At 38.6% G+C, this 15,664-nt stretch overlaps 1 protein-coding gene across 1 annotated transcript in view; it reads left to right on the top strand.

Moving 5' to 3' along the window:
* LOC123311193 (leucine-rich repeat-containing G-protein coupled receptor 4-like) overlaps positions 1–14,451 on the top strand; it is a 74,829-nt gene extending 60,378 nt beyond the window's left edge. The window contains exon 4 of the mRNA XM_044895015.1: positions 11,552–14,451. Coding sequence (XP_044750950.1) covers positions 11,552–13,072 — 1,521 coding nt within the window. The 3' untranslated portion in view covers positions 13,073–14,451. The remainder of the gene's footprint in view (positions 1–11,551) is intronic.
* Positions 14,452–15,664: the final 1,213 nt, after the last annotated feature.

Here is a 15,664-nt window from a genome sequence, read left to right as displayed (position 1 = left end):
ACTTCAAAGTGAACTCGAAAATGAAAAATGGAAAAACAAAAAAAATTATTTTCTCCTAAACAGTGTCCGATATTCGAAAGTTTGGTATGAAAATATAGGTTTTCGAACCCGCTGAATCTATTGCGATCAAATTCGAAAGCCTACCTCCCTTCGTTTAGATTTTCATCTTGGAAATGGGATTTTTCAAAAATTCCAATTTTCAATCTGCGATATCTCCTGTTATATTCGTCTGATCCAATTGGGATTTCCAGTTATATGATCAGCGTTGCCTAGGCTTCCACCCTAGCACAAAAACTCGATTTCGAAAATCTCGATTTTTTTGGTCAAAAATGAGCAAGGGGTAAGACCCCCCTAAAATCACCAATTTGCTACTCTGTCTAAAAATCAGGATGTTGTATTACTGTCCTAGGATAAGGAGTGCACAGAACTTGTTCTGAAGATTCTAGAAAATCAAACAGTTGATGGTTCGATAGAGAATTGCTCTCTAGAGAGCCCTTCAAATTGAACTCGAAAATGAAAAATGGAAAAACAAAAAAAATTATTTTCTCCCAAACAGTGTCCGATATTCGAAAGTTTGGTATGAAAATATAGGTTTTCGAACACGCTGAATCCATTGCGACCAATTTCGAAAGCCTATCTCCCTTCGTTCAGATTTTCATCTTGAAAATGGCATTTTTCAAAAATTGCGATTTTCAATCTGCGATATCGCCGGTTATATTCGTCTGATCCAATTGGGAATTCCGGTTATATAATCAGCGTTGCCTAGGCTTCCAACCTATAACAAAAACTCGATTTCGAAAATCTCGATTTTTTGGGTCAAAAATGAGCAAGGGGTTAGACCCCCCTAAAATGACATATTTGCTCCTCTGTCTGAAAATCAGGGTATCCTATTACCCTTTTAGGATATGGAGTGCTTAATAGTTGTTTTGTAGATGCGAGAAAACAAAACAGTTGATGATTCGATAGAGAATTGCACCCTAGAGAGCCCTTCGAAGTGAACTCGAAAATGAAAAATGGAAAAACAAAAAAAAATATTTTCTCGTAAACGATGTCCGATATTTCAAAGTTTGGTATGAAAATATAGGTTTTCGAACACGCTGAATCTATTGCGACCAATTCCGAAATCTTATCTCTTCCCGTTTAGATTTTCATCTTGGAAATGGCATTTTTCGAAAATTGCAAATTTCACTTGAGATTTCGTCAAGACCGAACGGTTGCGCCGAAATGCATGAAATCTTGAGATTTATTACTCGAAGAGTTGCTCTTTCAGAATATGTATCACATTTCCATCTACGGTTATTGTTATTGAGACATAATCCACTCGAAAGGTGACTATCGAAAAAAAATTCCAAAAAGATGGAAAAAATTGACTAATCGTCTGATTTTAGTGTAACATCCGCTTCGATTAGCAACTTTCAAGTTCGTCAATTCCGTCCTGGGTACCCCCCTGTGGTCCTGCTGGATTACACGGGCCCCGGCGTCGCCAAGCCAAGCTGTCGAACGATCCAGCCGCCTCTACCTATGCGTTCTCCCCTAGGTCCCGACCTCCGTTTTTGTCTTTCTCCGTTTCGGGTCCACCTTCAATTATCCCAATAATCGGACTGGTAATGCCGTATTTAATTATTCTGGCCGTTAAACGCGGTTTAAAACCGCCGGAACAATGGCAGTAATAATTTCGGCTATTCTTGGTAAAACGTCGGGATTTCAAAAGCGGTAATGAATGTCGGCCTGGCTTGGAACACGACTTCGCAAACACCGGCCAGTCTCTGGTTTTGATCCACGAAATGTTCGATTTGTTCGTCCAGTAAAGTGCGTCCCAGGTCCATTCCCATAGCGTCTTCCAAAGAATCACTAGATGGATAACGCAGGCTCCTTATGAACATGGGACTAGCAGAAACTCACGAGTGCAGATGGGAAGAGTTAAAAAATCGTCTAGACCAAACGGTTGCATCGAGCTCGATGAAATTTCGAGATTTATTACTAGAAAAGTTGCTCTTTCAGAATATGTATAATATTCGGACCTATGATGATTTTCCTGGAAGATACGCCACTCGAAAGTTGACCATCGAAAAATACGTAAAAAGGTGGGGTATGGGGTCAGTTAAAAATTCGTCAAGACCGAACGGTTGCACCAAGCTCGATGAAATTTCGAGATTTATTACTAGAAAAGTTGCTCTTTCAGAATATGTATGATATTCGGACCTACGAAGATTTTCCTGGAAGATACGCCACTCGAAAGTTGACCATCGAAAAATTCGTAAAATGGTGGGTTATGGGATCAGTTAAAAACTCGTCAAGACCGAACGGTTGCACCGAGGTAAATAAAATTTCGAGATTTATTTCACGAAGAGTTGCTCTTCTATATAATGTATCACATTCAGATCTACGATGATTTTTCTGGGACGAACGCGTGTCCAAAGTTGACCTTCGAAAAATTCCCAAAAAGATGGGAATACATTTCTTCAATGAAGCCTCGTGTTGTATAGCTTCAATTTTTGGGAATAATCGAAGGATAATATTACCCACGAATGGATTCCAGAAGTTAATCAATGGAAATTATAAACCAAAAGTCATTTAGGTGGGAAATACAGTCAATCACAAATGAGGAGAATGTGACGAAGCCAAAATCGAGGGATATCCAACAATAATTCCCCTCAACTCACCCACTAGCCGTCAAATCCAAACGAACGCGATATAAAACGAGCGGGAAAAACAAAAGACGAATTAATGAAGTATCGATTTGGGACTTTAGCCCTAACATCCCATGAGGACACTTCTATTATTCATCCGCCACAAAAGATACGGATCAGGGAAATCGTTTCAATTCATAATTCAATAAATAAGAATTTAATGCCCCTTTATTGTACTCGGAAGCGTCAATACTGACCATGGCGGCATACAAAGAGGCATTTTTAATAATTCCGTGAGATACCACGTCCCACCGCTGTCCGACAAACGGAAATGCGAGAAGACAGGCTTGGATCAGGAACAAACAAGGATAAACATTGAAAATTGGTAGATCAATTGAAATTTCACCGATTTAACGAGTTTCTGAGGAATTTGCGCATCTTTTTATGAAAAATATCCTGAACTGATTGAAAACGCTGTTCCGAAACTCTAGTTATCTTTCTAAATCATTTCCAAAGAAAGAACTGAGTCGCAGTCTGAAAGATGAACACTTTTCAGTAGAAAATGATGTAGAAAATCACGTAGATCGAACAATCTGATGTAGGAAGCTAAAGAGACCTTCAAAAATCATCTTAGTGCTCAAAGAAAGATCGATAACAGTTCATCGTTGATAGATTTTGGGATGCTGATCCGTCCTGGACCTTTTTCGATTCATCTTCTAATTAAACAGATGCTGCAAAAACCGTTTCAGCAACGGGTTCGATTGGGTTTCTTTTCCACTACTCGGACATGGCAATGAGAGAGAGATTTCCGGTGTCGGTCATAGCCATCACACACAAAAAAGTGGGCTCGCAGCCATATAGGAAAAAATACAAATAGAACGTTCGGAGAATATTGGATTTCACCCCATTCTCCCCAGACTTGTCGGTAGTCCTCCTCCTGTTTTTTTGCCTCCTTTTGAAATCGAGTATTCGACGGCTTTATGAAGAAGATCAGCTGAAGCGAAAGGCTAGTATCAGGATAGAGATAGGGAGTCTGTCAGTTTTCTCATATCAGCAAAAATAATTCCAGCATTATGAACTGAATGAAACATTAATGATTATTGGGTGAAATGCTTTGAATAAATTAATCTGAAATGTCGAGGTTCATTTACAACAATAACAAACATATCAAACAGAATCTCAGCTCTTGAAGACCAAGTGATTTCTTTTCTGTCAGCTGCTTATGTAGCTTCCTATCGGAAAGCAATACATTGAAAATTGAACTATGATTGGAAGATTCCAAGTTTAACGTTTCAGGTATCATCCATCCCTTCTGCAACGTGGGTTGTCGATATTGGATTTCGATGCTATTACGGCCCAAACCCAATAACCAGCACATAACACTTGAAACCGGAATCAAACCAAAACAGGAATGTTAGCTAACACTGATGATATTTTATTTTCCCGTAGTTACGCGGAATAGGGACTTTGCGCTCGCCACGTTTATTTTCCTACGCGGAAATACAAATAAATGACGGTATCAGTTACTACACTCACGTAATACCATCGAGCGAAAAAGGCCGCCTCTTTTGAGCTGCATATTGACTTTTCCTTTTTCATGGAACAATATAAAAGTTACACCCCTGGGACGTCGCCAGTATAACCTGACATTTCGTGTTGATTTTGTCAAGTAGCGAGGGTTTTCAGTCGCTGACCTGAATGCTGACAGATATCGATAATATTTTCGTTATTGCTTTCTTTGGGAAGGTATACGAAGCTTTTCACTCATGGTTTAAACTTTATCCGATATTCAGATCATTGGAGGTTGGTAAACGGAAAGAATCCAATATGGCGAAATACACTCATCACATACGAGGATATATTGAAAAATTCTTAGCCTACTATAAAACCAAATAAAATTTCAATGTCAAAATATTTTATCACTCAAAATATTCTCTTCTTAATTGGATACATTTATTACAGCGAACCTGCAACGTGTCTAGACCTTTCAAAAAAAATTTTTCTTCTTGCTCTGCAAACCAGACCTCCACAGCTTTTATTGCCTCCTCGTTGGAAGAAAATTTACGACCTGTTAAACTTTTTTCAGTTGAGGAAAGAGATGATAGTCGGATGGAGCCAAATCTGGTGAATAAGGGAGGTGTTCTAGCAATTCAAACCCAAAATCACGAATTTTTTGCATGGCAACATGGGATTTGTGTGCAGGGGCGATGTCCTGCAAAAACAAAACACCTTTGGATAGCTTTCCGCGTCTTTTCTCTTTAATTTTATCCCATAGAGTGGTCAGTAATGTCGATTACTAATCTCCGGATATCGTTCTACCCTTATTCAAAAAGTCAATCATAATTACTCCATAGCAATCCCAAAAAACTGAAACAAGAACTTTCCAGCAGACTTTTGGACACGAAACTTCTTAGGTCTTGGAGAACCAGAGTATCGACATTCCATCGAGTGTTGCTTTGTTTCTGGATCGTAGAAATGTACCCAAGTCTCATCCATAGTAAAAATTCGGTTTAAGAAGTCTGCATCGTTTTCAAATCGAGCACAGATCGAACGCGATGCTTCTACCCTTGCACGCTTTTGGTCAACATTCAAACATTTGGGGATCCATTTTGCAGCAATTTTTTTCATGTCCAAATTGACGTGAACTATATGATGAACGCGTTCGTATGAAATATTCAGTGCTTCAGATATCCGTTTTAGCCCAATTCGACGGTCTGATAAAATCATGTCATGAACTGCATCGATATTTTCGGGGACTGACACAGAAACTGGCCTGTATGATCGGTCATCATCTTCAGTGGAAAATTTACCTCTTTTGAAGCTTGCAGTCCAATTTTTCACGGTCGCATACGAAGGACATTGATCACCAAGGGTATTAAGCATATCTTCGTAAACCTGCTTACCTCTTAACCCTTTTAAATACATGTACTTGATGATGGCTCGATACTTCAATTTTTCGATTTTCACAATTTCGGTGGACATCTTCTTTCTTTTAATTTACTGCGAAACTCTGGTTTACTTTTTTGACCTAAAACTTCACACTGACACATCTAATGAGTTATTGTTCGTTGCTATGGTAACGCAATATTTTTTTATGCGTGGTCTAGGCTAACTAGATATCAATACATCCTCGTACATCAAGTTTTTGAATAGGTGCGTCTAATGAAACATCATAACTCACTTTTACAAATTTTTAAAGTTGCCTTTTCGGAATATTGTAGCGACGACTCAATGCTTCGAAATCTCCAGCTCTGTAGGATACCTACGAAGATCATCACGAAGCCCACAAATGCATCCACAACCACATCCTCGCCAAATCCAGTCACGGTCATGCTCAGCGTGAGAATTTAATCAGCTGTCAGACGGAAAAAAACACCATAATCGTATTTCATAAAACTTCATTTCGTAGACGGTGTATCTTAACCGTAAAGAAGTTACGTGAAGTGGCAGCACTCACGTACAAGTATGAGGAATTTACAGTGAAAAACGTGTAGTGAATTTTAATTCGGATTTAGCCACGGTCATGAAGAATGCAGAGAGAGGTCCGAACAGTTGTAAGTTGTTAGCTGCACAATTAAGTACCCTCTCCTGGATATTTAACGACACTAATTGTCCATACGGGCTGTTCAATTAGATTCACATGTACGTCGATGATTTTTATTGGGGATTAGTTCTCTAGATTAGATGCTGGAACAATGCCATACGTCTATTAACGCTGGTTTCAGCGCAGTGTTCCTTATTCGCTCTCAAATAAACGATGCGGTTGTGATTTCTTCATTGTTTATCAATTGAGTCTCGACCCAGTTTGTTGCCATTTAAACTACGCTCATTTTGAGGCCCCTCAATCGCTAAATACCAATCTACGACAAGCATTTCGATTTCTTAACGATTGGTCCAAATCCCCACACTTTAGGTTGTGTTATACTTTCGATTTCAAGCGTTGTACAATTCATTCTGTATTTGTTTACACAATTTCACAAATCTGGAGCATCAGATCTGACTTCCGGGTAAATATTTTTACCTGGGCATGAACTGCTTCCACCCTTGTTTCATTATTCCAGCTCCAGGGGTTTACAAGATGAGTTTATTGCAATTTAGTGGATAAAGGCCGAAAATCTAAAGAATCGTTATAGAATTTCGTAGTTTATTTCATTAATTTTGTCCATAATCGAGGAGATAGTAAACCAAAAGCCTTTATTGCAGTATATTTTGCGAAGAATGAATGAAAAATCCAATTCAACAGTCCGACACACATCGCATAAATTTCGGTAATGGCAGTTTTATCGAATCAGTTGGGTTTTTTCAGTTTTGTTTACAAGGCGTTAAGCCCCGGCGACGGTTGACAAAGGCGCTGGCCGTGTTTATATTGCTCAAAGGCCAAACATGAACGGACGGGCGGACAAAAGAAGCTTCAGTCTCGGAGGTAGCATTATGTTGTTTGTTACAGCGGCGTAGAGAACGGAAAACAGAGATATATCGATAGCTGGTGGATATAAAGTCCGGAGAAAGGCTGAGTTGGCCGAGTTTGGCCATTGCGTCTAATACGCAATTCGTATTCGTGCGGAATTCTGCGGTGGAATTTGTTTGGTTCATTGAAACGAACTCCTTTCAGCGTGAAAACGAGCTAAGAGATAGAGAATTAGGCAGGAGCTTCCGGCAGAATGTGATAGATGGCGCATCCAGCTACATAGCACTTGTAACAAACCTTCCGACTTTAACTCGGCTCAAAGTGGCCAACACACACACAGACATCCAGACGCAACTGTTGACCAGTTTCGGGATCATTGTCCCTCGTCAGTACAGTGTAGTGTTGAATAATCAAACGGAGCCATGAATTGGTGTAGGAGTCTGCAGAGGTGGCGGGTCATAATGCGAATTTGTCAAAAACTCGCCCCGATTTCTTTGAGGACCCCATACTCCTTTTAATATTCAGCGCTACACTGTATTGATGAGGGACAATGATCCCGAAACAGTTCTAGAGTTGCGTTTGCCATTGGGTGGCATGAGGACCATATTTTGGAATACTCAAGCATACGCCTTTTCACACGGTTCGTACAGGGTGGGCAAATTTCGATGTTTTAGCACTACAGCTTTTAAACCAGAGGAGATAGACAAAATCTGATACCCCATTCTTGGTCTCTTTTTCTGAGAAACTAACAAGAGTAGTTGTCATTTTTGTCCACCTTCTTTTGTTTTTGAGTTATAAGCGAAAATCGGAAAAATGGCGATTTCGAAATAAATTTATATCTCCGCTAATACTGAGGATAGAGCTCCGAAATTGAAACATTATACAGGCACTTTTTTAAGTAGAATCTAGTGGCGTGCTTGCCTTTTCAGCAGGATTTTTAATTACGACGCTATGACCCAAAGATATGTTTTTTTAAATGGGAACACCAGATTTCAGAGCCATTTTTTGACAGCTCAACTTTTACTGATTTCAAAAATATATAACATCATATGGTTTGTATCAATATAAACGATAGAAAATGGTTAAAAACCTTTTTTTCTCAGTATTTCTATGGTTTCAACTTTTGACGAGCACAGAAAAATAGAGCTTCCTATAACAAGAGCAGTCTCCTTCCAGCAATATCATTCTTTCTATGCTTTTTACCAATTTTCACAAAATTTGAATCTTGGAGAAATTGAGTAAGAAGCATAGAAATGAAAGGACTAATAGAAGAAGACTGTGGTTATCATAAGATGCTACATTTTTCTATTCTCATCAAAAGTTGAAACCATAGAAACATTGAGAAAAAAGGTTTTTGAGCATTTTCTATTATTTATATACAAACCATATGATGTTATATATTTTTGAAATCAGTAAAAATTAAGCTTTCAAAAAATTGCACAGAAATCTGGTAATCCCATTTAAAAAAACATAACTTTGGGTCATAGCTTCGTAATTGAACATCCTGCTAAAGAGGCAAGCACGCCACTGGATTCTACTTAAAACAGTGCCTGTATAATGTTTCAATTTCAGAGCTCTATCATCAGTATCAGCGGAGATATGAATTTATTTCGAAATCGCCATTTTTCCAATTTTCGCTTATAACTCGAAAACAAAAGAAGGTGGACAAAAATGACTCTTGTTAGTTTCTCAGAAAAAGAGAAAGAGAATGGGGTATTAGATTTTGTCTATCTCCGCTGGTTCAAAAGCTGTAGTGCTAAAACATCGAAATTTGCCCACCCTGTACAGTGATGTGCAAAAAGTGATTTTTCTCTCGAATTTCCATTTCAGTTTTGTAGTAGTGTATTGTTTTCTACATAAACCTGCGTTGGTTTATCACCAATTTTCTATTGGGCAATGCCAAAATTGATGTATCGAGAAAATCTAATGAACTGCAATAAAGAACGGGAAAATATCGTACAAATAATTGAATTAGCGCTCCAGGGCGTGATATTGTTCAGTTCGGGATCATTACCTCAGCCAATTCCGCCCCTTTTTCTCGCGAAACGAACAATCTCCCCGGATTCCGTCTCCCTTTTTTTCAATATAACAGTACATAATGCGGGGTAATTCAGTTTCTTCGGGGCCTCTGTTTATTGTCGGCCTGGAAAGGAACAGACGCCGACGCCGGAATAAACGCGGAAGGCCATGGACGTGACCAGAAAATCGAGAGCCAATATTTATTCGCATTATTTTCCAAACAAACATAAATCAGTGGGGCCTCTCGGTCTTTCTCCATTACTCGCCTCGCGAAGAAAATGATTGAGAGCTTCTGGTTGAATGGATGTAGAAAAAGGGCAGAGGAGGATTCCTGATGAGTTATTATCTACCGCCGTATTGACGGAAATATGGCGTGTGGGCTCCAAAGAATGAATACATTGGACACAAGTTCTTTTCTCACAAAACCATTCCTGGTCAATGGGAATTTTTGGAAATCTGGCAACAATAGATGTACTGTGTAAGGCAGTTTCCTTCCTCTTGTTCGATCAGCAGAAGCAGATTAATTTTCTGCTTCAATTGGAAGAGTTGTCCAGTTGAAATGCTTGTGGAAGATCATGGTGACAATGCTCCAACTGATAACACGACGAAGGGAATGCTTTCAACATTTCAACAATTCCTTGTCTCTCTCTGAACAGCCAAAAGAACTCGTAGTCCAAGAATTGGACGCATCAATCCACGAAGATACGCTCTAGTCAAATTTTACCATACCTGCTGCCACTTCTGATTACGGTTGCTCCAAAGTTGAAGGATGCAGCAGGATTTGGCAAATCACTTCAAAATTGGCTCTCACATTAGATCTCCTCAAAAGACGAGGCATCTTTATGTATCCCGAAGGATGAAATTCGAATATTGCCTGAGAGATTTTCATATTGAAGCTTAGAAGGCATATCATCATCTCAAAGACTCTCGTCAATCAGAAATGGGGGGTTCAGAGCTGAAGTGAACCAAGTCCATTCAGTCTAGTTTTAAGATGAATGGCTTAGAAGTTTTTTATCACCCATTAATTCAAAAGTGACTTCTTTAAATTTTAAAAGGTTAGAATCTGAACATAAGAATAATAATAAATAAAGAAGATACTTTTGAATTAATTGGTGATAAACAACTTCTAAGCCATTCATCTCAAAACTGGGCTGAATGGACTTGGTTCACTTCAGCTCTGAATCCCTCAAATCATGGCTTCACTGGTATTTCCTGTACTATCCAACAGATTTTTCACCTTTGTGTTCATCTTCGTTTCCGAAATAATCCGAATCACCAAGAAAATAGTTCTTGCTCTTATCTTAAGTACTCCACGCTAATGGATTCTCGTCAACCATAACTCACAATCCGGAGTCGCCCATTTCAACTACGAAGACGTTCACCAGATTAGATAAACAATGGTGAACCAGCCGCAGTTCTCATGAATCCACTCTAATATGGCAGAAAATGATAGGGAAGAATGTGAAAATATCGAATTTAAACGTTTCGGAATCTTGAACGGTTAAATGTGAGCTGATGGAATGTAATAACTTATTGGGCTTGAATATCACGGCTTTAAAATATGTTTTTTAACTGTTTTTCGATGTAGATAATTGGGGCGATAGGTTAAGTTCTCATGGGAATGTCTAGTTTTCGAATATATGTAGATAATTTCACGGCATGTTTTGAAAATCTTTGATTATGCCGAAAAAAAATGTATGAGTATCACTAAAAGTCGCCCCATATTCAACCAAGTAAAACTAAGTGCTCGGAAATAAATATTCAGAAATAACCAAATTTCCAGAATATTTATCTACGGACCTGACCTCGCTTCCTTAACCGACATAGTTCGCATAGTTCGGTTTGTTCTACGATACCATTTGAAGGAGCGTTGCATACAATAGTGGAATATCGATCACCTTCCAACTAAAAATGGCGCACAAATTGTTTGCTCGAAAGGGCGTAAATAGGGCGACAGAAAACCGGATTTTTCCTGTCCGGTCCGTTTTAATTGGAATCCAGGAAATAATTTGCTTTACGATCCTACGAATCCGTATTTACGAGGCCGTCATCTGATAGTTTTGTTCGGACCATTTTGCAACTTTCAGCGAAGCCGATCGATTGTCAATCCTTTATTTTGCAACTCTGACTGATGGAGACCTGATGATTCAATTCCATGGACAATCGGGAACTTCAATGCCACGAGATGATGCATTGTGCAATCAGGTAGATTGCAAATACAGCCATTTCCCACTGTACCAACTATAAACCGTTACGAAAGTGGTTTACACTTGTTGACTTCAGAAGGATCATCCAGAAGGCAGATAATTCAACTTGAATTTTCAATAACTTCTGCCAGAAATTCCAACATAATATTAAAAATTGATTTCATTCCTTTCTGCACAATAATCTTGAGCTTGATAACAACTTTCTATAAGCATCCAGAGTCAACGCATTAATTTCACATTTTATGTCAACGAATATAAAGTCTAACGTATCCTTCTCTTTGTTTCAGATGTGGATCCACAATTCCCTCATTCTTCTCGCGATACTCATCCTATCCTGTTCACCAGCAGTGGCAGGAATAGGCTGCCCAGCTAGTTGCAAATGCAACGATGAAATATACGTAGTAGAGTGCGAAGGAAGTAAATTAGACGTTTTACCGATAGCCCTAAACCCTGCATTGCAAAGGTTGGATTTGAGGAACAACAAAATAAAATCCGTCGACGAGGCCTTCCAGTTCTACAAAGACCTGGTGTACGTAGATCTTTCGTTCAACCACTTCGTCAGCATCCAACCAAACAGCTTCATCTACCAGGAGAAACTCAAGGAACTCTACCTGAACAGGAACAAATTGTCTGCGATCACCAACAAAACATTCAATGGATTAGTTTCTTTGACTGTACTCAACTTAAGAGAAAACTACATTGAAGAACTCAATGCCAGCCTGTTTTCTGGGTTGAAGATGTTGGAAGAGTTGAATCTAGGCAAGAACAGAATATCTAGGATAGATAAGAACGCTTTCGAAGGTTTAATCTCACTGAGAGTACTCTACCTGGATGATAATATGTTAAGTACAGTACCTACAGAATCTTTCGGTGTCTTAGGAAGCCTTGCAGAGCTTCACATAGGATTAAATGCTGTGGCCAGTCTTCCAGACGATGCCTTCAAAGGCCTATCTACCCTCTCCCTACTAGATTTAGGTATGGCAGGCTTGGCAAACATCAGTGTTAACGCCTTCAGAGGTTTAAACGGCCTGAGAACTCTAAATTTGGCTGGAAATAGGCTGCAAACAGTACCAACCAAACAATTATCGCATCTACAACGATTAGAAGATCTCATGATTGGTCAGAACGAATTCGTCACCATCGGTAAAGATTCCTTCAAAGGCCTCATCAATTTGAAAAAATTAGATATAACTAGTGCCAGTAATTTGGTGACTATAGAGAAAGACGCCTTCGCTGAAAATTTGAATTTGGAGACTATAGTACTAGCGAGTAACAAGAAATTAGAACATATCGAAGACGGTGCTTTTGTTGGTTTGCCCAACCTGAAACACCTAATATTGAGGGGTAACTCCTTCAAAAGTTTCTCCGAAGGCATGGCCTCTTGGAGTGAACTGAGAACGTTAGAAGTGACCGATCATCACATAAAATGCGACTGTAGTTTATTGTGGTTGGGCAATTTGATGGCTTTGAAGAACATCAGTAATGTCCAGTGTTCATCGCCACCCCATCTTCGAGAACGCTATCTGAAAACACTGAGCAGCGTAGACTTGGATTGTTCTTTCGTAGATCCAAGACAAACAGCCATCCTGATATCCCTAATGACCGGTTCAGTGATATTGATGGGGGGCTTAGGGTTGTTTCTTTTTCGTTACCGGCAAAGGGTTAGGGAAGCTCTCAAGGATTATAAGTGGAACAAGAGGGCCATCAGCAGGAAGGAGCACGAGTACCAAAAGACCTTTTCTGATGATGATTATATTATCAGAGCTCAGCACCATAATGTTAAGCCTATACCGGTGACAGAATTGTAGCTAGAACTAAGCGCGCCACCTTCTGGAGTTTTTTGTGTCGATAACAGTGCGGAGGGTAGGCGTGCGGGTGTGATGAGAGAACAGAGAGGGCCAGGGGGTACACTTCCCGCTAGTGGATTCACCTATATGGCTGGAGATAGCTGCAGGGCACACTCGATGAGGTCCCTCGACAAGAATGCTGCAAGGAACGGTTTTCCCCTATGTCACAGAGAAGTAGTTTACCAGCACTAGCACAGGGGAAAGGGGCAAGCTTCCACAGCTGACCCCTCGAGCATGAAAGAAGCTGAATTCTGACCAAACAAAAAGTTTTTTCGACGTCAACTGAATGCTATAAAAGTCAGATCAGCCCCTTACACCGAACACTGCTATTTCCTGGTGAGAAACCCTTGATAAGGACTGAAGATATGCACCAGCAATAATGAATCCATTCCAGACAAATGTGATTTTTGTACGAAATTTAAGAGACTGTATATAGAACTCCCAGAAGTTATTACTTATATTTTTCTCAATGACCTTCTAGTGACACTGTTCGAAAACATAGCTCACATTCATTTCTCATCACCAGAAACTTTAATCGTTTACGTTTTTTAGAGTTTGACTTTTCGTTACTGAATTAAATTCAAATATTTCTAAGAAAACATGTTTTAATTGAATCGTTCAGCCTATGTTGCATTTTAATAGGGAGAACTTCATATGAGAGAATCTGCTTCATTATTTCTGGAATGAAGGGGGTAAAAATCTCTTTTTTGATGAATGTGGTCTTATTGTTTTCAATATATCGGGTTATTAGGAGAGCAGAAGACATTTAACCAATTGGAAAAAGTGTATGGATTAAAATATTCAACGATGATAATGCAATAATTGTATGCGCCATCGTTTACACCAATTGTGCGAGAAAAAAGATTTTGTATTTTCGAATTTAGTTGAAAATATTCAAATCGTTTTGTAAATAATATGTAACTATGCAATATTTCTATAAAAAACTGTAAATATTTCACTGTCTAAAAGAATGTAAAAATTATAATTTATTTTCGAAAACTTGAATACAATGAAATTCATTAGAAATATTGCATTCCAGAATATTTTGTTTTTTGTGGTTGTGATCCATCATATTATACCAGATATTATTATACGCAGATGTGAGAGACTGTATTATTCATCAAATTATCTAGTGCAGCTGTAAAAAGCACATTTTTTAAGCTAGTCATAAAATGGAGCAAGAATGAGCATTTTGTATTGAATCTTTGTTTTCTAATGAATACATCGTGTAATTTTACTATTTATATTTTGTAAATATCGAAGATATATATGAGTGAAGCGTTTTGTACATATAAATTTAATCTTAATTATCATATTTACAATAAACCACTTCCAGTCTCTATTCAAATTTAATTTCTTCCGTCCCCTGAACCCAGAACAATATAGGTACCTACATAATTTGTATGACATATATTGAACACCAGAAAATACACATGGTCATCAAAATTTATATACAAAGACTGATTCAAAATATCCGAATCAATATACCAATATTCGATAATGTTTCGAGCATGAATGGATGCCCATCAACCTACAAACTGTAGGAAAGGACGAGTGTTTGTCTATGAAGTTCCTGATAATTTTTTCTGCTTCATTGCCTTCATGTTCCGTGGAAAATACTCATTTCACGCTTTCAAAATCTACTTATCTAAAAAAGTTGGCGGTCTGTTCGTCCAGAACATACATGAGATGTAGTTCCTGATGTCGATAAACTTTTCGAAGCCATTTAATTCGATTTCGTCTAACTGACGTGACATCCTTCTTGTGTCTGAAGTTATTTCGTTATCAGATCATTCCTCATCTCCACCGCAAACCCAATATGTGCCACTGCAAACGACAGGACACATATCGTTCTCATCAACGGCTGGAGCCATCCCCAACGGGTTTGAACTCCGTCAAAGCCGGTATCGTCATCCCTTGAGGTGACAGACTCTCTTGATCCATTTCGATAGCGAGAATCTCAAGGATCCTTCGTCATTGGGGCTATGTTCGTTATTTATAACGTTTTATCGGTTCCTGAATATATCGTCCGTTGAAAGATAATTACAGAACCGACTATTTTTGAGTTTGTAGACTGAGCAAAATATATTCTTCAGTCCTATCGAAATGTTTATATTATTATAAATACAACTCCATAAATTTGACAAATATTCGGACTGTGAAAATCTTCCTCTACCGAAGAATATTCGCAACGACAAAGCTAGAGAATTTTTAGTATGCAGACGAGAATTTGATGCCGAATGTGATGTCATGTGAATTAGTCTTCAAGAAAAATCATCTATTGAAAAAAATTCATATTATCTCAAAATATAACGTCTTCCATACTGGCCCTCTAACGTTCAAGATTTCAACTGAATATATCAGCGAAGACAGATTACTTCAGTGTAGACTGTAGGTATAATTTTGAAATGCAAGGCAGGCAATAGATGGCGACATTGAAAAGGCGCTGCACCCTTACAGTTTCCCTTTTAAATTATAGGATCGCCATCTATCCATTTGGAGATTGAGATGAGCAAAATAAAGTTATCTACAGTAATACGATTATCAGAAATT

Source organism: Coccinella septempunctata, chromosome 4, assembly GCF_907165205.1.
Source record: "Coccinella septempunctata chromosome 4, icCocSept1.1, whole genome shotgun sequence".
In the NCBI taxonomy this organism is placed as follows: Eukaryota; Metazoa; Arthropoda; class Insecta; order Coleoptera; family Coccinellidae; genus Coccinella; species Coccinella septempunctata.
This window is presented reverse-complemented; position numbering and strand designations above follow the sequence as displayed.